This window comes from Branchiostoma belcheri, unplaced genomic scaffold (genome assembly GCF_001625305.1).
Source record: "Branchiostoma belcheri isolate BF01 breed outbred unplaced genomic scaffold, Haploidv18h27 scaffold191, whole genome shotgun sequence".
In the NCBI taxonomy this organism is placed as follows: Eukaryota; Metazoa; Chordata; class Leptocardii; order Amphioxiformes; family Branchiostomatidae; genus Branchiostoma; species Branchiostoma belcheri.
This window is the reverse complement of record NW_017803391.1, coordinates 85,674-110,355: the sequence shown is the minus strand read 5'-3', so window position 1 is coordinate 110,355 and position 24,682 is coordinate 85,674. Positions and strand designations below refer to the sequence as shown.

At 46.4% G+C, this 24,682-nt stretch overlaps 1 protein-coding gene across 5 annotated transcripts in view; it reads left to right on the top strand.

Annotated features, from left to right (window-relative positions):
• LOC109468099 (ankyrin-3-like) overlaps positions 1 to 24,682 on the top strand; it is a 93,292-nt gene that overhangs the window by 57,888 nt on the left and 10,722 nt on the right. The window contains exons 39-42 of one of the 5 annotated variants that reach the window (XM_019766338.1): positions 252 to 321; positions 517 to 1,310; positions 3,677 to 14,539; positions 16,593 to 16,711. In XM_019766338.1, the coding sequence (XP_019621897.1) occupies positions 252 to 321; positions 517 to 1,310; positions 3,677 to 14,539; positions 16,593 to 16,711 (11,846 nt within the window). Of the gene's footprint in view, positions 1 to 251; positions 322 to 516; positions 1,311 to 3,676; positions 14,708 to 16,589; positions 16,712 to 24,682 lie in introns of all 5 variants that reach the window. The other 4 variants (XM_019766337.1, XM_019766336.1, XM_019766340.1 and 1 more) reach the window with 4 other exon arrangements.

Here is a 24,682-nt window from a genome sequence, read left to right as displayed (position 1 = left end):
GATATCATGTATTGAACAATCATGCCAGAAATCCTTTGGCACTCAACCCAAAACATGTGGTCATCACATCAACCAGTACCAACATCATTCTATTCTACATAGAAAAAACACTAGTGATCAAAAACATTTATGGAAACTTCTGAGTCATTTTCTTCCACATACCATTAAAAAATTGGTGGACTTAACTAAAATTCTGTAATCTTAGTTGATCAAGTAAGTGTAGAGTTTAATGTCATGTTGTTACTGTCCAGCCCATCCAGGTGGTAGATGCTAAGGTGCAAGAAGAAGTTGAGAGAACCATCGCTGAAGCTGAACGAGCAGGTGAGTTAATAACATTACTGTGTTGACTGTCCCCAAAAAAGTGAAACACTACATTGCTAATATCTTGGCCCTGGATAATTTATATATAATATGCAAATTTGATTCCCCTGTAATGTTGTTTAAGTTTTACATGATACATACCTATGCTAAAAGACAGAGCTTATGAGCACACTTCTTTTGTGATGTTAACTTCAGGTCAAGCAGACAGGAAAGAAGGGGTCCCCTCACCAGTCAAAGAAACAGAAGTCGTAACACTTGAGACCGTCACAGTCACAAACCTCCTGAAAGAGGCACCCAGTCCTCCAGAAGAAACAATAGTGACTGTGGCATCGCCCGAGAGAGAAGCCCCAGACCTGGTGGAGGAACCCAAGACAGACGTGAACCTTGATGAGGTTGTGGAGTATGTGCAGAAGATGGAAGTCGGAGAGAAGGAAGAGAAGAAGGAGGAGGACTTGTCAGAGGAGCAAATCAGTGACATTGTGGACCAATTCATGACCAGCAACAGGCAGTCTGGTGCAGACTTCTTCCAGGCTCTGGAAGAGGAAGATAAGCCTGTTGTTGAGGAACCGCCCCGAGAAGTACCAACTGAAGAGATGCTCCACGTCGATGCCAGCAGGAGTTCCAGCGTCTTCGCAGAGCCGCCTACTCCAGACAGGACCACCAGCTTTGACACCACATCAGACGTGACGCCCGCAAAGTCACCAGAGGAGGAGGAGGCTCCTCCCGTCGCTGAGGTCAGCATCAACGCAGTTGAGTCACCGCCAGCGTCGCCCATCTCAGACGGCCCAGTGGAGGAGGTGCCGGAGGTGACCCCGCCCCAGGTGGTGTCTCCAGAAGCACCGGAGCCGTACACACAGATCACCGAGGAGGTGGGGCCCATCTCCGAACACATCACCGTCACAACAGAGGTGGGACCCGAGGGAGAGGTGAAGACCATCACCACAACCCAGAGGCGTGAGGAGAAGGTCATCGTGGAAACCGTCGGAGAGGTATCCCCCGAGAAACCTGCAACTGCTGATGAGCCATCGTTAGGTTGGGTTGAAGGAGGGAGGTTGAGGTTGTTAGAAGGCGGGAGAAAGCCCCCTCTCCAGAGGGATCCCCAGAAAGGCTTACTGAAAAAAGGATTAGTCGTGAGGTTGAAACCTTCCTAAAGCGTACTAGTTTTCAGGAGTTTGAGGATGAGCCTTTGGTCATTCCTGGTGTAGATGTGCCAGCTGACGCTGGAGCTGAAACAAAGCCCGAAATTGCCCCCACTGACACCCAACCTGCAGCATCCGTAGAAGTTAGCAGAGTGGAAGAAAGTAGAAAGGTAGAAGTAGATGCGGGTGAACTTACTCCCTCTGAACAGGTAACACCACAAAAGGAGTTGCCTTCAGAAGTAATGGTAGAGAAACAAGAGGGTGAAGTAACACCAACCCCTGCAGAACCCCCAATGCTAACACCGACTAAAAAGCTCCCAGTGACTGATCAGGTTGAGATTACGGAAGAGATAACAGTCAAGGCAACAACAGTAGAACCAACCGACAAGACTGTTCCTGATAATCAGTTGGCTGAAAAGGTTGAGGAAGTCAAGGAGGTAATTAGGGAACCAGAGGTAACACCAACAGAGGTACCATCAGAAGTGCCAGTAAGTCAAAGGGTTGAGGAAGTCCTAGTTGAGGGTGAGACAGTCATACTCAGAGAGAAGCCAAAAACAGAGGAGCCAGGATCTCCTGATCGCTTGACTGAAAAGAGGATAAGTCGTGAGATAGAAACCTTTTTGAAGCGCACTAGCTTTCAGGAATTTGAAGACGAGCCCCTGGTTATACCTGGTTTAGATGAGCCAGCTGGAGACGAAGCTAAATCGAAACCTGAAATTGTCCCCACTGAGGTAGTAGCACCTCCTGAGCCTAAAGAAAGTGTGGAAGGTAGGGAAACAACTGAGGAACTTCCTCAGGTAACTCAAGAACTTAAGGAGGTAAGCAAGCCCATTGATGAAACACCTAAAGCAACACCAACAGAAGGGCTACCAATTGAAAATCTCATCGATGAGCAGGTTGTTGAAGTTAGGGAGGATGTTGTACAGCAAAGTCTACCAGTGGTTGCCCCTGTCGAGGAAGAACAACCAGGGCCAGCTCAACCAGCTGAAGGAAAAGAACTAGATGAGGTAAAAACTGAAGACCTCGTGGCTAAACAAGTCGAGGAAGTTAGGGAGGATGTTAAAGTGGCTCAACCTGGTCCTGCAGTGCCTGAACAAGTAACACCAGCTAGTAAAGAAGTTATTGAAGTTGAGGAGCCTGTGAAATTAAGAGAGAAACCCCAAACCGTAGGGTCTCCAGAACTGACTGAGAAAAGAATCAGTCGTGAGGTAGAGACATTTTTAAAACGCACCAGTTTTCAAGAATTTGAAGATGAACCCCTAGTCATTCCTGGTGTGGATGATGTAACCATAAGTGGAGCTGAAGCTAAAGTTGAAACTGCCCCTGAAGAAGTGAAGGTTGTTGCACCTGAACCACCTGTGCAAAAAGTAGAGGAGCCCAGTGAAAACATCTTGGTTCCTGGGGAGGCTAAAGAAATTGTAGAGCCCACCCCACCAGAGCCTGTTAAAGAGACAGTGTCAAAAGAAATTGTAGAGCCCACCCTACCAGAACCTATTAAAGAGACAGTTTCAAAGGAGGAGATAAAAACAGAGGTGGTAAAAGATGTCAAAGAACCTGAGGTAGATGTTAAAGTGAAAGAAATTCCCCAAGAAGAGCCAGCAGTGACTGAGCCTGTAATAACAAAAGAAGTGAAGGAAGAGGTGGTTAGCAAACCTGAACCTGAAATTGAGGTTGTTCAGCTCAGAGAGAAACGCAAAACTGCTGAGTCTCCAGAAGGCTTGACTGAAAAACGTATAAGTCGGGAGGTGGAAACATTTCTGAAACGTACAAGTTTCCAAGAGTTTGAGGATGAACCTCTGGTTATTCCTGGTTTAGACCAACCAGAAGATAAAGTTGAAAGTAAGCCTGAAATTTCAGTGCCCACTCCAAAAGCTGATTTGGAAGTCCAGCCTGAAGCTGTGTCTCCTCCTGTAACTCAACCTGATGTAGACAGAAAAGAGACAGTACAAGTACAGCCAATCCCAGCTGACAGTAAAGTAGTACATGTTGTAGAACCTAAGGAAACAGTGGAAGAAACAGTTACAGAAGAGCAGATAGTTACTGACGATGGTGTGGTAACTAGAATAGTCAAAACAACTAGAACAGAGGTAGTTACAGGAAGTAGTACTGTTGTAGAAGAGAAGCCCATAGTCATTGAGAAGTCTGTATCAGATAAGCCCACAGTATCTGAGGGCGAGGTAGGTATTGTTGTTAAGCCCTCTGAGGAACAACCACAGGTGCCGCAGGCAGAAGTTCCAGCAGGAGTCGCCCCTCCAGGAGAAGAGGAGAGAGTCATTCTCAGACAAAAACCTGACAAAGATTCCCCACTCACCGAGAAAAGAATCAGCACGGAAATTGAGCAATTCTTCAAGCGTACGAGCTTCGTGGAATTCGAGCCTGAAGAGCCAGTAGTGTCAGCAGAAGAAGTTCCAGGTGTTTCAGCAGTGACACCAACAGAACCTGTAGATAAGGAGCAGGTCAGTGAAGTCCGAGCTCATGCTGAACCCGAAGAAGAAGCCATAGTGCCAGCTATAGTTGAGGCAGAAAAGATGTTAGGAAGACCATTGTCTTCTGATGAAAAGGCCACCATCCTGCAAGCAGCTCATGCAACAAAAAGACCACTGTCAATTGACGAAGTAAAAACACTTGTTGAAACAGTAGACAACTTTGGTCGCCCCCTTACACCAGATGAAACAGGAAAGGTGCTGGAAGCTATTAAAGTAGCAGAAAGATCATTGCAGCCAGAGGAATGTTCAGCAGTCCTTCAGGGTGCCAGAACAGCAGACAGACCCTTAACCCCAGATGAGATTTCTGCCATTGTTGGGGCATACGATGTAGTGAAAAGGCCCCTATTTGATAGTGAAATTTCAACCATACTTCAAGCAGTAAAAGCTGCAGAAAGACCACTAACACAAGACGAAGTGGCAGCTATTGTGGAAGCCACAAAGACAGTGGATAGACGGCTGTCTCCAGATGAAACCAAGACCATCCTTGAAGCAGCAAAACAAACAAAGAGAACTCTGACCAGAGATGAAACTGCCTCACTCTTGGCAGCAACAGAAGCATCATCTGGACCATTGACACCATCTGGCGTCAAAGCTATCATTGATGCAGCAAATGCTGCAGGCAGGCCACTTACCCCTGAAGAAGCAACATCAATATTGAAAGCTGCAGAAGGTTTAGGCAGGCCCCTTACACCAAAGGAGACAAACGCCCTTCTTCAGGCTGTCAACTCAACAGGGAGGCCATTGACTCAAGAGGAAGCAACTTCTTTGGTTGATAGTACGAAAGTTATTCAAAGACCACTGAGTACTGGAGAAATGACTACACTTCTTAATGCAAGTAAAACTGCAGGTCGACCTCTGAAACCAGAGGAAATCAGCACTCTGTTGGAGGCTGCCAAAGTGGCCGAGAAACCTCTAACACCAGCCCAGGCAGCAGCAATCCTTGATGCTACTCACTTTGTTGGTAGACCATTAAAGCCAGAAGAAACACAGGCGATATTCGAGGCTGCAAGAGTAGCTGGCCAGCCACTGAGTGCTGATGATGCTGCAGCTATCATGGAAGGTGCAGAGCAGACAGGAAGGGTGTTACACCCCGAGGAAGCCGCTTCCCTGCTCCAGGGTGTGAAGCTGTCAGGAAGACCACTGACTATTGATGAGGTGGCAGCACTGCTGGAGGCAGCAAAGTGTGCAGGGCGACCGCTCACTCCTGAGGAAGTGGCAAGTATCCTTGACGCCGTGAAAATGACAGAAAGGCCTCTGAATACCAATGAGACAGCAGCAATACTTGAGTCCACCCGTGTCATTGGGAGTAGACTCATGCCAAATGAAACTGCCACAGCCCTGGAGGCTGCCAGGATAGCTGATCGACCTCTCAGGCCAGATGAAACAGCAACTGTTCTTGATGCAACAAGGAACCAGGGAAGACCGCTGTCTCGTGGGGAAACTGTTGCCCTTCTTGAGGCAGTGAAGTCCACTGGAAGACCTTTAACACCAGAAGAGACAGCTGCAATCCTGGAAGCTGTGAAATCATCAGAGAAGCCACTTTCACCCCATGAAACAACAAGTATTCTTGCTGCAGCAAAGATTGCAAGGAGGACACTTACACATGATGAGACTGCTTCACTTCTTGAAGCTATGAAAGCAACAGGAAGGCCACTGACTCCAGTTGAAACAGCTGCTATTCTTAATGCCACAAGGGCAAAAGCAGGACCTTTGTCACCTGAGGAGACTGTTACTGTCCTGAATGCCTCAAAAACCCTTGGCAGACCCCTTACACCAAATGAGAATGCAGCCATACTTCAAGGTATCAAAGACACTGGAAGAGCACTCAATGCTGAAGAAATAGCTGCAGTGTTAAATGCTGCTAAGACAGCTGGAAGAACACTGGCTCCTGAGGAAGTTACAGCAATCGTTGCCCCACAGAAACTCAAAGAAAGTGTTGTCCTGCGAGAGAAAAAGTCACCTATCACAGAAAAGAGAATCAGTCAAGAAGTAGAACAGTTCCTGAAGAGAACCAGTTTTGCTGAAATGGAGGATGAACCAGTTGTCTTAGAACAAGCTGCTGCAGAGGACAAAGCTGCTCCTCCCGGTGTCATTGAAAAAGCTGAAGTAGAAACAACAAGAGAAGTCAAACCAGTCCCTTCAGCTGACCAAGCAGCTGTTGATGCTTTAGCAAAGGAAATTGGAAAGGATCTTTCAGATATTGAAGCCAAGACCCTGGCCACTGCCATCCAGAAAATGCAGAGACCACTGACAGTGGAAGAAGCACAAAAGCTGATTGATTCTACAAATGCAGTGGGTAGACCACTCACACCCAATGAAATCGTTGCCATAGTTGACACAGCAGGTGCTGCAGGTAAACCGCTGACTCCAGAGGAAACGAAAGCTCTGTTTGAAGCAGCCAAGAAGACTGGAAGAAAATTGTCAAATGAGGAGGCCGTTGTACTTCTGCAGAGTGCTAAAACAGCAGGAAGGCCTCTGACTCCTGATGACACTGAAACAGTTATCGAAGCAGCCAACCAACTTGGGAGGGTTTTAACCCCTGACGAGAATGCAGCTCTTCTTAGTGCTGTACAATCAAAGGGAAGAATACTCACACCTGAGGAAATTACTGCTATCCTGGATGCCGTAAAAGCTGCTGGAAGACCATTGACTCCTGAAGAAGTAGCAGCTGCCCTGGACAAAGCGGAAACGCCACTCTCTCCAGAAGATGAGGCTGCTGTCCTTGAGTCTGCCAGAGCCATGGGCCGTCCCCTGTCACCAGATGAAACTTCTGCTGTCATCGAGGCAGCCAAAGCAGCTGGAAGACCTCTCACTTCAGAGGAGACAGTAGCTATTCTTGAGGCCACTGAAACACTAGGCAGACCCTTGACACCAGAAGAAGCAGCAGCAGTTCTTGCAGCTACAAAGGCAGTAGGACGACCTCTGTCCCCCAAGGAAACATCTGCACTGCTGAGTGCAGCACAAGTGGCAGGGAGACCGTTGACACCTGAAGAGGTCGCAGCTGTCCTTGCAGCCCAGAAAGTATCTTCAAGTCCACTGACATCAGAAGAAATAGCAGCAATATTTGACGCAGGTAAGTCAGCAGGAAGGCCGCTAACAAGTGAAGAGACTGCTGACATCTTAACAGCTGCCAAAACAGTAGGTCGGCCATTGACAGAGAATGAAACAGCATCAATTCTCACAGCTTCTGAAATAGCTTCACCATTAACACCAGAAGATATTTCTACCATTGTTGCTGCCTCAAAACAGGCTGGCAGGCCGCTAACAGCAGACGAGATTCTTGCAGTACTCGATGCAGCAAATGCAGCAGGACGACCATTGACAGCAGAAGAAACTGCAAAAGCCATTGCAGCTGTGCAGCCTGGTGAAATGGAAGTCTTGTCAACAGAAATACAAGAAGCTGCAGGAGGAGTACTAAGTGAGAGAGATTTGGCTGTTGCTCAAGCAGCTAATGCTGTTGGAAGACCTTTGAGCTCAGAGGAGACAGCTGCTGTCCTTGAAGTCACCGGAGCTGTTGGAAGACCCTTGAGCCCTTCTGAGTCAACAGACGTCATAAATGCTGTCAAACTAGGAGGGGGACAGTTATCCCCAGAGGAAGCTACATCTGTTCTTGAAGCGTCACGACAATCTTCACCTTTGTCAGACGCAGAAATTGCTGCAATCCTAGCAGCTACTAAGGAAGCAGGTAGGCCTCTGGAACCCCATGAGGTAGCAGCTCTTCTTAAGGCAAGTAAAGAGGCAGGCCAACCATTTACACCAGATGAGATCTCTGCTGTTCTGAAGAAGGCAAGAGCTGCAAGGCCTTTGACTCCACAAGAGGCTGTATCTGTAGCTGAAGCCTCACGACAAGCTGGTCGCCCCTTAACATCAGAGGAGGCAGCCAGCATTGCTGATGCAGCTACTGCAATCGGGAGACCACTATCACCTGATGAAACTGCCGCCATTCTTGAAGCAGCAAAGGCAGCAGACAGACCACTGACACCTGAAGAAGCCTCTGCTGTTATGAAAGCAGCAAATACAGCTGGCAGACCTCTTAGTCCAGCAGAGACCGCAGGATTCCTGAAGGCTGCCTCGTGTGTTCCCAGAGAACTTACATCTGATGAGGCTAAATCCATTCTTGATGCAACAAAAGTAGCTGGAAAGGAGTTAACATCTGATGAGGTGAAGTCAGTGCTTGCTGCATGTGACTCAGCCCACAGGCCGTTGAATGAAGAAGAAATAGACATGGTCCTCAACGCCACAAGAGAACTGGAAAGACCCTTAACACCTGAAGAAGCTGATATTCTGCTACGTTACTCCAAGGAAGCAGGGCGGCCATTGACAGGTCCTGAGGCAGCTGCCATACTTGCCAAGGCAAAAGAAGGACCCCTCAGTCCACAACAAATACAGGAAGCCCTAAATGATGTAGCCGCACAAGGAGCTGCAGATGTTATCGGCAGACCTTTGACAGCTGATGAAAGAACAGCTCTTGAAGAGGCCAATAAAGTGGCAGGAAGGCCCCTTTCTCCAGAGGAGTCAGCTGCTGTTGTAGAAGCCGCAAAAACAGCTGGACGTCCACTGTCGTCAGATGAAGCAGCGGCTATATTGGATGCAGCACACAGTGTTGGAAGACCTTTGACTCCAGAAGAGACTGCAGCCATTCTGCATGCATCAGCAACAGCTGGAAAACCTCTAACACCAAGTGAAGTAGCTGCAGTCCTTGAAGCAAGTAAAGTTGCTGGAAGACCATTGACAGGAGAAGAAGCATCTGCCATCCTTGAAGCTGCAAAGGCAGCAGGGAGACCACTCACTCCAGAGGAAGCTGCAGCTGTTTTAGATGCTATGAAGTCAGCAGGAAAACCACTGAGTCCTGATGAGACATCATCTGTCATCAACATAGCAAAAGCAATGGGCAGGCCACTGAGCCCCAAGGAAACTGAAGCTATCCTAGAGGCAACAAAGGCAGCAGGAAAACCGCTAACTCCTCAGGAAGCCACAAACATCTTGAATGCTGTGGCAGCAGTTGGGAGACCACTGACCCCAGAAGAAACTGCAGCTCTCTTGAAAGCAGCAAAAAGTGCTGGAAGGCCATTATCACCAGATGAGGCTGCAAGCCTGCTAGAAGCCCTGAAGGAGGCTGAGAGACCGCTCTCAGATGATGAGGTGTCATCTATTTTGGAGGCGACAGCAGCTGCAGGACAACCGCTAACTGGTGATGAAATGGCATCAGTTCTTAGAGCAGCTAGGGCTGCTGGAAGGCCTTTGTCTCCAGAAGAAGCCAAATCCATCCTGGATGCAACCAGAGTGGCTGGACGCCCTCTCACACCCAATGAAACAGATGCAATTCTTCAAGCTACAAAGTCAGCTGGTAGGCCGTTGAGTCCAGATGAAGCAGCTACAATTTTGGAAGCTACCAAATCATCTGGAAGGCCTCTTACCTCTGACGAATCATCAATGCTACTTGAGGCTGTTAAAGCTGAAGGTCAGAGTCTATCCAGTGACCAAATTGCTAATATCCTGAATGCTAAAAACATATCGGGACAGACCTTAACACCAGATGAGACGGTCTCTTTGCTAGCTGCTTCCAAAGAACAAGAAGGTGCACTTACACCATCTGCAATCAGTGGGGTTCTGCTGGCTTCTAAAGAAGCAGGACGACCATTGACACTTGCAGAGATAGCACAACTTTCTGTAGCAGAGGAACAGGAGCCTGTCACCCCAGAGGCAGTTGCCAAGGTTCTTCAGCCAGAGATAAGACAGGAGCCTGAAATAACACCAGATGATAAGCAAAAAGCAGAGGACGCTGCGGAAAGGACTCTTTCTCCAGAAGAGGTTGGAGCAGTCAGTGCATCGGCTAAGTCAGCAGGAAGGGATTTATCTCCTGATGAAGCTAATGCTGTCATTGAAGCAGCCAAGGTCACCAACAAGCCATTGACACCAAATGAAACTGTTGCTGTGCTAGGAACTGTGCAAACAGTTGGCAGACCACTTTCGCCAGACGAAGTTGCAGCGATTGTTGTTGCCACACAAACAGCAGGCAGACAACTAACGCCTGATGAGATGGCTTCCTTGCTTGATGCAGCAAAAGCCTCAGACCACCCGCTCACTCCACAAGAAACTGCTGCCATTCTCCAGGCTACAAAGACAAGAAAAGAGTCTTTGACTCCTGATGAAGTAGTGGCTGTTCTGGATGTAACAAAAGCTGAAGAAAAAGAAGTATCACCAGAAACCGTTTCAGCGGTTGTTGAGGTAACTAAGATAGCTGGAAGGCCACCAGTAAAAGAGGAGGTTGAAGCTATTAAAGAGGCTGTTCAGTCAACACCAGGAGCACCACTAAGTCTGAAAGATCTTGCCCAACTAGTGGATCCATCTAAGCCAGCAGAAAAGCCAGCTGTCAAGAAGGATGATGTTAATGAAGCAGCGGCTGTGGCAGGACGAGAAGTTAGCTCTGAGGAAGCAACAACACTCATTGGTGCAGCCAAACTAGCTGGCAGACCTTTGTCCTCTGAAGAGGCTACGACAGTTCTTAACGGTGTACAGAGCCTTGGTAGACAGCTCACACCCAATGAAACTAACAACCTTCTTGATGCAAGCAAGATCGTTGGAAGATCATTAACACCTGAGGAAGCAAGTGCTATTCTTGACTCAGCAAAGGTCATTGGAAGACCCCTTACTCCAGGTGAAATTGCCACCATCCTCAATGCCTCAAAATTAGCTGGAAAGCCACTTACACCAAATGAAGTAAAATCACTGTTGGATGCTAAAAACGTGGCTAATCGCCAACTTACACCAGATGAAGTACAAGCTACTCTTGAAGCAGTGAAAGCAGCTGAAAGACCATTGAAACCTGAAGAGATTGCTTCCATTTTTGAAGCATCAAATGTAGCTGGTCGACCAGTAGTCTCTCAAGAAGCCAAAAAGATCTTGAGTAAGGTGGAAGAAAGTGGGAAACCATTGACAACAGAAGAAGCTTCCCTTACTGTACAACCACAAAAGGAGATTCCTGTGCCAGAAGAAGTTAGCACAGAAAAGGTGGCCCAATTGCAGGAGGTTCTAGGCAAGCCTCTTTCTCTCAAAGATGCTGCTGCCATAACTGTTGCCCAGAAAGTTTCAGAACAAGACCTCACTCCAGATGAGATGAGCACAGTACACCAAGTCTCCATCACCACAGAGCAGCCTTTAACTCCAAATGAGACAAAAGCACTCATTTCTGCAACAAAGTCTAGCAGACAAAGCCTCTCTCCTGATGAGGCAGCGACAATTCTTGAGGCAACAAAAACAGCAGGAAGGCCTCTTACCCCTGATGAAGTGAATGGTCTCATTGAAGCTGTTAAGAGAACAGGAGGAAAACTTTCCCCTGAAGAAACAGCAGCACTTCTTGAAGCAAGGAAATCAGCAGGAAAGCCTTTGACACCCGATGAAACTGTTGCAATTCTTAAAGCTTGCAAGACAGCAGGGAAACAGTTGTCTCCAGATGATGTTTCAACTATTCTGCAGACAACGAGGGTAGCTGGCCGACCTACAGCACCCGCAGAGGTCACAAAGCTACTTTATGCTGTTGAAAAAGAGGAAAAGCCTCTTACTCTGGAGCAAGTAGAGGAATTTGTTGAACCTCCAATTACAATTGTAAGAGTTGTACCTGATGTTTCTCCATCAGACATGAACGAGGCAGCTGCACTTCTGGGAAGAAAACCAAGCAGGGAGGAAGCAGCTGCTTGCAGGGAAGCTAAAGAATCAGCAGGAAGGCCTCTTTCCTCAGAGGAAGCATCAACCGTAGTAACAGCAGCTAAGACCACAGGCCAACCCCTCACACCAAATGAAACAGAAACAGTACTTGATGCTGTCAAGTCTTCAGGAAGGCAACTAACACCAGAGGAGACAGGGTCAATGTTGGAGTCAGCAAAAACTGTTGGAAGGCCTCTAGTACCAGATGAAACTGCAAGTATTTTGGAGGCTTCAAAAACCACCAAGAAACCTTTAAGCCCAATGCAGGCAAGCTCTATACTTTCTGCTGTAAAACAGGCAGGCAGACCTGTATCCGTGGATGAAGCAGCGGCTACCATCAAAGCTGTTGAGGAGACTGGAAGACCACTGAAACCTGAAGAATGTGCTAAGCTTCTTGAGGCAGAAAAGCCTGAAGAAGAAGTCAAAGTTGCCCCAGAATCCATCAAAGAAGCAAGTGAACTTGTTGAGAGGACAGTAACACCAAAAGAGGCTGCCACAATTGAGCAAGCAGCAAGAGTATCTGCCAAGCCTTTGTCTTCAGAGGAGGCACAAGCAGTCTTAGAGGCAGGAAAAGTGACCAAGAAGTCTCTAACACCAAATGAGGCTTCTGCGATGCTTTCTGCTGTAAGAAGTCTGGGCAGAGTGCCCAAAGCTGAGGAGGCAGCATCCATCATTGAAAGCACCAAGGTAGCTGGAAAACCACTGTCCCCTGATGAAACAACAACAGTACTGGAAACCACCAAGATAGCAGGGAAACCTTTAACAACAGATGAGTCCAGCTCAATTCTTGAAGCAACAAAGGTGACAGGAACAACATTACCACCAGACCAAACTGTGTCACTTTTGGGTGCTGTAAAATCATCAGGAAAGTCCCTAACGCCAAATGAAGCATCAGCAGTAATAGATGGCACTAATACAGTAGGCAAGCCACTATCTCCCAACCAAGTGGCAACAGTTCTAACTGCAGCTAAAACATCAGAAAGGCAACTGCGTCCAGATGACACAAAAGCTGTTCTTGAGGGTTGCAGAGTAATCGAAAGGCCATTAACAGCTGATGAAACTGTTGCTGTACTCGATGCTGCAAAAACATCAGAAGAACCCTTGACAACAAATCAGACCAGTGGCATTCTTGAAGCGACAAAGGTAACAGGAAGACCTCTGACACCCAATGAAACAGTTGCCATACTTTCTGTAGCAAAGTCATCTGATGAGCCTTTGACACCTAATGCAGTATCCTCTGTCATTCAAGCAACAAATATTGCAGGAAGGCCTCTATCACCAGATGAAACAGCTGCCCTACTGGAAGCTACAAAAGCAGCAGGGAGGACATTAAGTCCAGAGGAAATCAACAATATTCTGCATCCCACTAAACCAGAAGAGAAAGTAGAGGTTGCACCAAGTATGGTTGAACATGCTGAAAAAATTGCTGGGAGACCTGTGTCTCCAGAGGAGGCCACAGCATTGAAAGATGCATTAAAGTCTGCTGGACGACCTTTGACACCGAATGAGGCATCGTCTATGTTAGATGCCCGAGGAGTTGTGGGAAGAGAGCTCACTCCAAATGAAACAGCAGGAGTACTTAATGCAGTCAAGATTTCAGGAAGACAGCTCAAGCCAGATGAGACATCTGCACTCATAGAAACCTCAAGAATTGTAGGAAGACCGCTGACGCCAGATGAAACCTTGGTAATCCTTGATGCCACAAAGGCAGCTGAGGGACCGCTGACTGAAGAGCAGATATCAGGCATTTTGAATGCTGCAAAGTCACTCGGTCGACCTCTTACTAAGGAGGAAACTAAGGCTATCCTTAATGCCGCAAAAGTGGCAGGGAGGCCTCTCAGTCCGACAGAAACCTCAGCTCTTCTTCAGGCTATCCAAGTGGCCGAGCGAACCACCAAAGCAGCAGGAAGGCCTCTGGCTCCCATGGAAGCTGTAACATTACGTGAAGCCATGAAGGCACTTGGCAGAGAACTCACACCTGAAGAAATAGTTGCAATCCTTGACACAATGAAGGAAAAGGGCAGACCCCTTTCTCCTGAAGAGATGGAAAGCATTGTTGGGCAGCCAGTTACCATTGCATTGACCAAAGATGAACAGGCAAGGGTAGCTGCAGTTGCAAAAGCAGCAGGGAGAGAATTCTCCCCAGAAGAGGCTGCTTCAATTGCAGCTGTGTCTGATGCTGCAGGACGGGAACTGACACCTGAAGAAGCAGGTGCAGTTGCTGCCATTGCAGCAGCTGTTGCAGCTGGAATGTTGACACCTGAAGAGGCTGCAGCAGTTCTGAATGCTGCACGAGCTGCTGGACGAACCCTTTCCCCACAAGAAATCGGAGCTCTGGTCAGAGCCACAAAGGCAGGTGGAAGAGCACTCACTCCTCAAGAATCAGCAGAGATTGCCAGAACCGCAAAGGAACTGGATAGAGACTTGACACCAGAGGAAATCCAAGCCATTCTCTCTGGGAAGGAAGTCGTACCATCTGTTGTTGTAGAGGGTGCAGAACCCGAGATGAAGATCACTGTACAGGCAGCTGCTGTACCACTACTGGCTGAACAGGCACCAGCCTCATCTGATGAGATGTTACACAAGGAAGTGGAGGTCATCACCACAAAGAAGCCCAAACCCAAACGCAGAAGATGGCCAAAAGTGTATGTTGATACCAGCGAACCTTTGGAAGAAGAGAGTGGGGAATTCTTTGTCAAGGTTTACGAGGAAGATGAGGCGGCGACTCTTCGTGTGACAGAAGAGGTGCGCTCTGTGTCCCCCATTCCTCCTGAAATGGAACGGGTAGACCCCGTTTTAGAAATCGAAGCCAAGACCAGCGTGGCTTCTAAGGTGATCAAGAGATCGGTCCTCAGAGAAGAAGATGGTGAAACCAAAGTGATCGAAGAGGTAAAGTTTTCGTCTAGTGAAGATCCAGAGTGGGGAGTCATGGTGGAAGCACCAGGTTGGGAAGAAATGGAACAAGAGTGGGAAGGAATGCCAGAAGCATCTGCACGGCCTAGAGTCTTCAGGCTGATTGAGCAACCTGTGGTAATGGGTGCCAGCAGCCAACCGCAGGTAGACTTTGTGATGTGACACACCACTGCATGTTACCACCATCGTGTTCTGTCTGCTGGATAATGCATGTCAGCTGCTTTCCAAGTCTTGTATTGACCTTGAAGTAGGCAGCCATGTTGATGGCCTGCATGATGTGTTCCACTGAAGCTTGTCTCTCAGACTGTTGCAGCACTGTAGGAAGGTCAGCACTGGAACACGCTTGTGTGGGAGACTCCTCTTGTTACACATGCAGCAGACCGCATCTATGTGTGTGGAGGATACATGCTTACGCCAAGTGCCATCTACAGTGTTCAGTCATCTGTGATGTCCTGGAATTGTTCTTGGTGTACCTGTTCTCCAGTATCTGCGTCTCCATGGAAAGCATGGACAATGTGGTCTTCAACATGTTCCCTGTGGGCTTCTCCATGCTAGTTGCATTTAGAGAGTAGTTAAAAACCCCATTGTAGAAAACCATTAGTTATTGCAACCACCTCCAAGTCAATGAAATGTTTTGAAAGAATGTAGACTTGATTACAAAGTCTTGCATGATGTAAAACATTTTTAACTGTAACACTAAATAACTAACAGCTACTCATCATTATGACATGGGATTGTCACAGTGTCACCCTCCCCAACACCTAACAGTGGCTCAATGGCAAGTATAAGGAGCATGTGGATGGAATGCAAGAGTGTGTATCAGTGGCTGTGTTGAAAGATAGTGAAATGTGATGTCTTATGTCTCACATCTTCTCTTGTGCTCCATTCCTTCAGTGGAACCTCTCACAAAAGCTGACAAAGATGACAGCAAAAACATGTTAAGGGAAAACTCAGACCCCATCCGTATCCTGGTTATGATGGAAAAGAATAATTGTGAAGTATTTCTGTCCGGATCCATGAAAAAATGTTGCTGCAATAAAAGCTCCCACCAATGTGTACATTTTGTACATTTCCTCTGAGTAAACTCTGCTGACATCTTTGTCACACTTCAGTACCGCTGGTCTTGTGACTCGCAGTTGCTTGACCTGAACCTGTAATCATGGAACAGCCAATTGCAAGCCAGAGAAGTATAACACTTGTCTGCTTATCTTTCTAGATCTCAATTCTTCCTTCCATCACATCTTGCATTGTTTTCATTTGATTCCCTCTCTGTTGCTTCCAACTGTCTTCCATTCCTTATTATGTTTTCATAGGTCTTCTGTCAAGTTTCTCTGTGAATATCCTTTGAACTCTTTCTCTGCTATATCTAGATTACTTTCCTGTAAAATTGTTAATAAGTATCATAATTGTGTTTTGGATTGAATGAGAATATTGCAGTAAGTTTGCTGTACATCTTGTTTGTGTCATATCTCAGAACAGTCGCACTCAAAATTATGTAGAGCATTGGCTTTTAACTCAATTCTTCCTCAGGCTTTTCAATGCAGTTGACTCTAACATAGTTACATGTACATACCATTTTGAAAAAGAAGTTTTTATGTCATTGAATATGGTGGCTTGCCATTACTCAATTACTACATGTATGTCCTGTTTTTTTAGTGCAACATTTGAGAAAAGCCTTCTGGAAATCCTCTTGAGATTGATTGTACAGATTCTATGGAGAAATCCACAGGAAGAGCTTGGAATTAATTCTGCTTACTACTGCATTGTACTGGTGTGGCCTAAGACATAATGGCTTTAGTACATTAACATTTGCTTTAAATGAAAATTGCATAGATGAATATTGCAGGTAATGTTTTATCTTCTATATTAAGATATATGAGTGTGTAAGACTTTTCTTTGTGGTTAGATAGTGTAATGTTGGTGTCTCAGATGTACAGCAATGGTGTCCATTGAGGATTCTTCATGTTGTACGTTTCTTCACAAAAACACTTTTTCATGGACCGTCCCCACCTTTCCTTTGCCTCAGCAGGAGATCGATGACCACGCCCTAGAGGAGGCCCTGCGCATTGCCAGGGAGGTGAACGGAGAAACACAGAAAGTGTCCGAGCAGGTCTTCAGTGATGACGGCACGGTCACTGTGACTGAGAGGTGAGCTGCAGTTTCTTATGTTTTAAGGTTTCTGATCTCATACAGGTAGTCTTAGTTATTCACTAGTGATTCTATAGTGATTTTTATTGTAAATGCAGTGAAGGATTATGTGGTCTATAGCTATATAGTGTGTGTGTTGAATCATAAAAGTTGCTGCACAATGATGGAAGCTACTGATTATGGGGAAAATGTGTTTGTGACCTGTGGTGCAGATGACAGACAGCTTAACCATGCATGGCTATATCTTTACCAAAGCAGCATCTATGCAAAGTCGATATTGTTCAAGTATCCACACACACTTTTTCTTACTTCGTGTTTTCCTTCTTCTCCTTGCATGCTGTAAGCTTTTATTTACCTTTGTGCTCACTTCTTTGTCATAATGTCTGGGTTGACTTCATTTTTGTCTGCAATCTATAACCACATGAATACTGTTGCAGTATACTAAGGAATCATAAACTTGATATAATTAAGAAGTGTATTGAATGGTATGAGCTGTTGCAAGGGCAAAGAGCACTCATACAGCAGATAGATTTCAACATGCAGTAATTGACACACAGTCATATGGCCATCTTTCTGATCTATCTGCTCATTATTCCAACCATTTTAACAAAACATGTATACACATTCATTCATTGTATGCTTACTACCTCCCTGAATGAAATGTGGCCCTTATTGCTCAGTAAATTTGCTATAATTTTGCAGACAGTATTCATGTGGCTTGTTTGGACTCTTTCCCCTGTAGTTAACGTCTGTACAATTGTGGCATATGCATTCTCCAACTGGCTGGTATTCCAAACAAAACCTCTCAGAGGAAAGTGAAATTGAGGCAACTCTTCCTTGTCATTGTAATCTTGAATGGTCTAAAGAACCAATACTTGCAGGAAGCATCAGTGGTGGACACAGAAACACTATCAATACATAGGGCTTTACATCTTTACATTCCCAACCCTGACAGCCAGCACCCTATCCTGTTAATTCAGGTGTCATGGCAGTACTACCTAACCGTATGTGGCGTGTTGTGCAGACTAACCTTAGTGCTAATCACTTATAATATTGTGCTAAAATTCGACCAAGGCCTGCTTCTGCCTACCAATCAATTAGAAAATCATTTGCATTGTATTTGGCTGAATAGTGTTGCAGTGTAAGCTGCAAGACTATTCTCAGCAACTCTGCACATGGCTGGCCTTGGTTGCACTATTGCTAGATGGATTCACTTGGAAGTTAAGAAAGTTGATATCAAAGTTACAACGTGTGCATGCCTTATGCATCATTTTTGTCCCTGCACATATTCATGTAGATTATTCTGAAAGATGTTATATTGTGACATGGTCCCACTATCACCTGTGATCCTGCCAAGATTACAATGCAAGGAAAGGTTTTCAAAATTTCTATATGCCACATTTTGTAAGACTATGCACTCTGATGTTTTTCTCCTTTTTGTTCTTCTGGCTGTTCTGAGTCGCTTCCTGCTTCTTCCTCCCCGTGTCCTAACTAACTATCAGAACCGTCCTGTAGCACACATCAAATTTGCTCGCAGCAGTACAGTGGTTAGTTTGTGGAGGAACCTTCAACCTCGGGTCATATTATAGTGGTTACAACCTCTAACAAAATACAGTGTTTGAGGGTATGTTCTGTTAGTAAGAATGTTTGTTGGCACACACATGCACACACACACGGATACACCACACATGCCAAACATCACAACTAAAAAACAACCTTAACCAGGAAGATGCCTCAACTGGTTAATAGCAAAAAGGCTAAAAAGGCACGTCAATGAGTACTGAAAAGGGAAATCACAAGCCTCGGAAATATTGGACTTGAGGAGGTACATCAAGGACTTCAAGAAATAAAAACTGAAGGTCAAAGCCTATGCAAGAGACCAAGGATCCCAGGGATACCTATACCAGCCCAGATGGAGAATGCATACGTATGCAGCATTGACATGCCAACAATCCTTTTCTTTCCCTTATTCTTTTTATTTCTTTCCTTTATTCTGTCCCGAATCTTCACTTAATATACCTACCCACAAACACAACCAAAACAGTACATCCAAAGATGAACTAGAAGATCAAATCCAATTAGAACGCCAGAGACAGCAAGAAGTGGAACAAGAATTGCACAAAGTTAAATCAGATGAACCTGAAGTTGCAAAAGAAGTCAAGGCCGAGGGAGAGGCAGAGACTAAGCCTGAAGAACCAGCCTCTCCAGTTGTAGAATTTCTGGAAGAAGTAGGAGAGTTCCTACAGCAGGTGAAGACAGCTATACCTGTGATGGTAGGCACTATGGAGGATGAAGGAGGCAAAGGTACCACTGAAGAGGTAGCTCCAGAACAAGTAATAGACGACAAAGACAAAACACATAAAAAGATAGCCAAGTCTGAAGAAAAACCTGAAGAAACACATGAAGAAAAAACGGCTGTAGAAGAAGCCACAAAAGCAGCAGGAGGGCTTTTAACACTGCTTGAAGCACCGAAAGCCCTAGGACATACGCTCAGCCCCGAGGAGACAGGTGTTATTCTCCTTGCTGCAGAGACAGCAGGACGTGCCCTAGTTGCCGATGAGGTTGTTGCCATTTTTGAAGCCTCAAAGGTTGCAGGAAGGCCATTGACCTCTGGTGAGTCAGCATCCATTGCTGAAGCGGCCAGTGTGACAGGGCAACCGCTTACACCTCATGAAACAATGTCCGTGCTACAAGCCACAAGTGTGTTGGGACGTCATCTGAAGCCTGACGAGGCAGCAACATTGATTGAAGCCACTAGAAAAATAGGCACTCCCCTGACTCCAGAGGAGACCTCAGCCCTACTTGATGGTGCAACTGTGGCGGAGGGGCCTCTAACTGTAGAGGAAATAGACAGTATCATTGATGCTGTGAAGGCATCAGGCCGACCACTTTCAATAGAACAGACTACAGCTGTTCTTGCCCTTGGGAGGCCTCTCACTGAAGAAGAGGCTGAAGCTATCACAGAAGCAACAAGCTGCACAGGAAGACCTCTATCACCTGATGAAATTGTATCTGTTCTTAATGCCACTAAGTTGACAGGAAAACCCCTTTCTAACAAAGCAGCTGCAGCAATCATGAAGGCCACAGAATTAGTTGGAAGACCAGTGACTGTGAATGAGGGAGCCTCTGTTGCTGCAGCTTCAAAAATCTCTAGTGATATTCCAAAACCAACAGAACTTGCCACTATCATCAATGCCTCAAGAGCAGCTGGTAGACCATTGGAGTCTGACGAGATTACATCACTGCTGGAAGCTGTGAAAGCCTCAGGAAAAGCTCTTCAGCCAAATGAGCTGACAGCTTTGCTGGAGGGGGTGAAAGCATTAGAAAGAGCCCTCACTCCTGAAGAAGTTTCCTCAATTCTGCAATGTGCTGCAACCAAAGGGGAACCATTATCCCCAAATGATATCCTTTCTGTATTGCAAGGCAGTAAGGCTGCTGGGAGGCCCCTTACTGCAGAGGAAAGTTCCATGCTCTTTGATGCAGCAACTGCTGCAGGAAGACCCTTAACACAAGAGGAAACAGCTAGTATACTTACAGCTACAGAGTCAGCTGGGAGACCTCTGGAACCAGAGGAGTCTGCTGCTCTTCTGCAGGCTGTGCAAGCTGCAGGGAGAAAGCTCTTTCCTGAAGAATGCTCTTCATTATTAGATGCAATCAAGGCAGCTGGACGACCGCTGACATCAGACGAAACATCATCCATCCTCACAGCTACTGGGTCTGGAAAACTGCTGGATGCCAATGGCATTTCCACAGTTCTTGAGGCAGCAAAGGCTTTAGGAAAGCCATTAACTGAAGATGAAGCAACATCACTAATCATTGCTACCAATAAATGTGGGAGACCATTGACAACTGATGAGATTAAAACCATATGTGATGCTACAAAAGCAGTTGAAAGATCTCTTACACCAGATGAAGCAACAGTTCTGCTAGAAGCACTAGAAGCATCTGATCATCCATTGACTGAAGAGGAAGTTGCCACTCTATTGGAAGGATTAAAGGTAGCTGAACGGCAACTGACCAAGGAAGAGCAGAACGCCCTTCTGGAAATAGCAAGAACTGCTGGTAAACGTCTATCGCAGGTTGAAACATCTGCCTTGTTGCAAGCCAGTAACTCACTTGGAAGGCCTTTGTCTGAAGGAGAGGCTGCTGCTGTATTGACAGCAATCCAGACAGCAGGTCGAGCACTTTCTACAACAGAAAGAGATACTGTTATTGAGGCAGCAAAGACCCTAGGGAGAGCATTGTCTCCAGATGAAACAACAGTCCTTTTGGATGTAGTCAAATCACTTGGCAGGACACTGACAGCTGAGGAAGCTGCAGCAATCATTGATGCAACAAAGGTAGCTGGGAAATGTCTGACTCCTGAAGAGGGAATAGCAATACTTGAGGCCTCCAAAGCATTAGGAAGACAGCTATCCCAAGATGAAATGAAGGCACTTTTGGAAGCAAGTCAAGCCTTGGGAAGACCACTCACAGCTGAAGAAGCATCTACAATTGTAGCAGCAGCAAATGTGTTTGGTAGGACTCCGTCACCAGAAGAAAGTGTAGCAATTGTTGAAGCTACAAAAGCAGCTGGAAGACCCCTAACATCAGATGACCTGGCTACAGTCCTAGAGGTTTCTCAGTCAATAGGCAGACAGTTAACACCAGAAGAGACCATGGTGCTCCTGAATGCAGCTGAAGCTGCCGGAAGGCCATTGACAGCTGATGAAAGAAAGTCTCTGTTTGATGCAAATCAAGCAATGGAGAGACCACTTACTGATGAGGAGGCTTCTACTATCATGGCAGCAGTAAAGGAACTTGACAGGTCACTCACTCCAGAAGAAAGCCTAGCAATCATTGAGGCTACGAAAGCAGCTGGAAGGCCCCTAACATCAGATGACCTGGCTACAGTCCTAGAGGTTTCTCAGTCACTCGGCAGACAGTTAACACCAGAAGAAACCATGGTGCTCCTAAGTGCAGCTGAAGCTGCAGGAAAGCCGCTGACAGCAGATGAAACAAAGTTACTGTTGGAGGCACATCATGCAGTGGGGAGGCCTCTTACTGCTGAGGAGTCTGCTACTATTATGGCAGCATTAAATGTTGGTGACAAGTCACTTACACCAGAAGACAGTATAGCAATTGCTGAAGCTGCTAAAGCAGCTGGAAGACCCCTTTCATCAGATGACCTGGCTACTGTCCTAGAAGTTTCTCAGTCAATAGGCAGACAGCTAACACCAGAAGAAACCATGGTGCTCCTGAATGCAGCAGAAGCGGCTGGAAGGCCACTGACTACAGATGAAAGTAGGGCCCTGTTTGAAGCAAATCAAGCAGTTGGGAGGCCCCTTACTGCAGATGAGGCAGCAACAGTTATGGCAGCAGTAAATGTACTTGGCAGGTCGCTCACGCCAGAAGAAACCACAACAACAATTGAAGCTGTGAAAGCAGCAGGTAAAGCCCTTTCACCAGAAGACCTGGCAACAATCCTAGAAGTTTGTAAGTTAACAGGGCAACCGTTGACAGCAGAGGAAACTTCTTCTCTTCTTGAAACAGCTCAGGCTATGGGAAGGCCACTTACACCAGAGGAAGCTGCAGTAATAGCTCAAGCCATGCAGGCGGCAGGAAGACCTGTTACACCAGAAGAGATGTCTGCCATTTTGGAAGCTACCAATTCATTGGGTAGACCATTGTCTGCACAGGAAACTGCAGCTTTGTTAGATGCAATTGAAGCATCAGGAAGGCCGTTAACTCTAGAAGAATGTACAGCAATTGTGGATGCTACAAGAGAAGTTGGTAGACGTTTTACTCCAGCAGAAACTACAGCCATCCTAGAGGCGTCAAAAGCTCTAGGAAGGCAGCTAACAATGGAGGAGATGGTAGCTTTATTGGAGGCTGGCCTGGCTGTTGAGACCCCTCTGACATCTACAGAAGCTGCTGCCATTGTTGAAGCAACAAATACAGTTGGAAGGGTGTTGACTCCTGATGAAACTAAATCAGTGACTGAAGCAGCAAAGTCATTAGGAAGACCATTAACACCCCAAGAAACTGCCTCTTTGTTACAAGCTTGTGAGGCTGCTGGGAGACCATTAACAACAGAAGAAGCTTCTGCCATAGCGCAGGCTGCACAGTTGGCAGGCAGGGGTCTTTCTCCAGAGGAGAGCACTTCAATGTTTGTTGCTGCCAAAACTTTAAACAGGGCACTATCATCTGATGAAACGTTATCCCTATTAGCCATTGCTCAGGTCATGGAGAGACCGTTAACTCCTGGAGAAGTTACAACCATTGCAGATGCAGTAAAATCTGCTGGAAGACCTCTCAGCTCAGATGAGTGTGTTGCAGTATTGGAAACCACAAAATCACTAGGAAGATCCCTAACTCCTGAAGAAATCACTGCATTGTTAGATGCTGGATGTATTGCTGGGAGGCCACTAACCATTGAAGAAGCCACATCAATTGCAGAAGCAGCAAAGTCAGTTGGAAGACCACTGACACCTGAGGAAAGCTTTGCAATCCTTGGAGCTGCAAGCTCTTTGGGTAGGACACTGGGTGTTGAAGAGATCAGAGCTTTGTTAGAGATAACACAGGAAAGAGGGAAACTCACACCTGATGAAGCAGCTGTGATTGCAGCTGCTGCAGCTGCAGCTGGAACTCCCCTCTCACCTGAAGAGAGGGCAGCCATTCTTGAAGCTCAAAGAATGTCAGACAAGCCATTGACTGCTGAGGAAACGGCAGCCCTTGTTAAAAGTCTGCAGTCTGTCGGTGGTGAGAAGCTGTCAACACAACAGCTAGCAGCTATAACAGATGCTACAAAAGTGGCAGGAAGGACACTGGCACCAGAAGAGACTGCTGTAATCCTGGAAGCCTCAAAGGTATTGTCAAGACCATTGTCACCAGAAGAAACCGTTGCACTCTTGGATGCTGCATATATGACTGGAAGGCCACTTACAAAAGACGAGTCATTGGCTATTGCTGATGCAGCATCCTGTGTTGGAAGGCCATTGAAACCCGAGGAAGCTGCCATCATCCTTGACGCCACCCAAATTCTTGGGAGGCCACTGACTGCTGAAGAATCATTAGAACTTATCAATGCAACAGACACTGCGGGGAGAGAACTGTCCTTAGAGGAAGCTACCTCCATTCTTGAAGCTTCCAATGCTGGCAAAAGACCATTATCAGCAGATGAAGCATCCAGCATTCTGCTTGGTTGTAGGTCAGCAGGACGTATACTTACACCTGAAGAAAATGCAGCTTTCCTGGAAGCAGTAGCAACATTGGGACGCCCTCTTACTTCAGATGAAGCAAAGTCGCTAATCACAGCCTCTGTTACAGCTGAAAGACTTCTTGAACCCAATGAGGTAGTTGCCATAGTTGAGGCAAGTACGCTCACGGGGCTTCCTCTAGAAGCTGAGGAAGTTTCTGCCATCATGGATGCACTGAAGACTTCAGGGAGGCAGCTTAACCCAGATGAAACAAGAACTATTCTTGAAGCTGCTAACTCCACAGGAAGGCCAATGACACCGGATGAGATTTCATCCATTCTGCAAGCTACAGGTGTTGTTGAAAGACCTCTAACAGCTAATGAAGTGTTTGCAGTTTTTGAAGGTGTGAAAGTGTCTGACAAGCCACTCACAAGGAATGAGGCTTCTGCCGTTGTTGATGCCATGAAGACAGCAGGAAGGCCTTTGAACAGCAACGAGATTGCTGCCGTTATTCATGCATCAAAGGTAACCAACAAACCTCTCACACCAGAACAAATACAAACCATTCTGGATGGCACTAAAGCAGCAGCAAAGCCTTTGAGTACGGATGAAGCTGCAACAATGTTGGAGGCATTGAATACAATGGGCAGGTCTCTCAGTCCTGAAGAAGCATATGCACTGACAGAGGCTTGTAAAGCTGCTGGACGACCTTTGATACCACATGAAGTATCAGCCATTATTGAAGCTGCTAAATCTGTTGGAAGATCTCTGACTGCTGATGAGAATACCACCA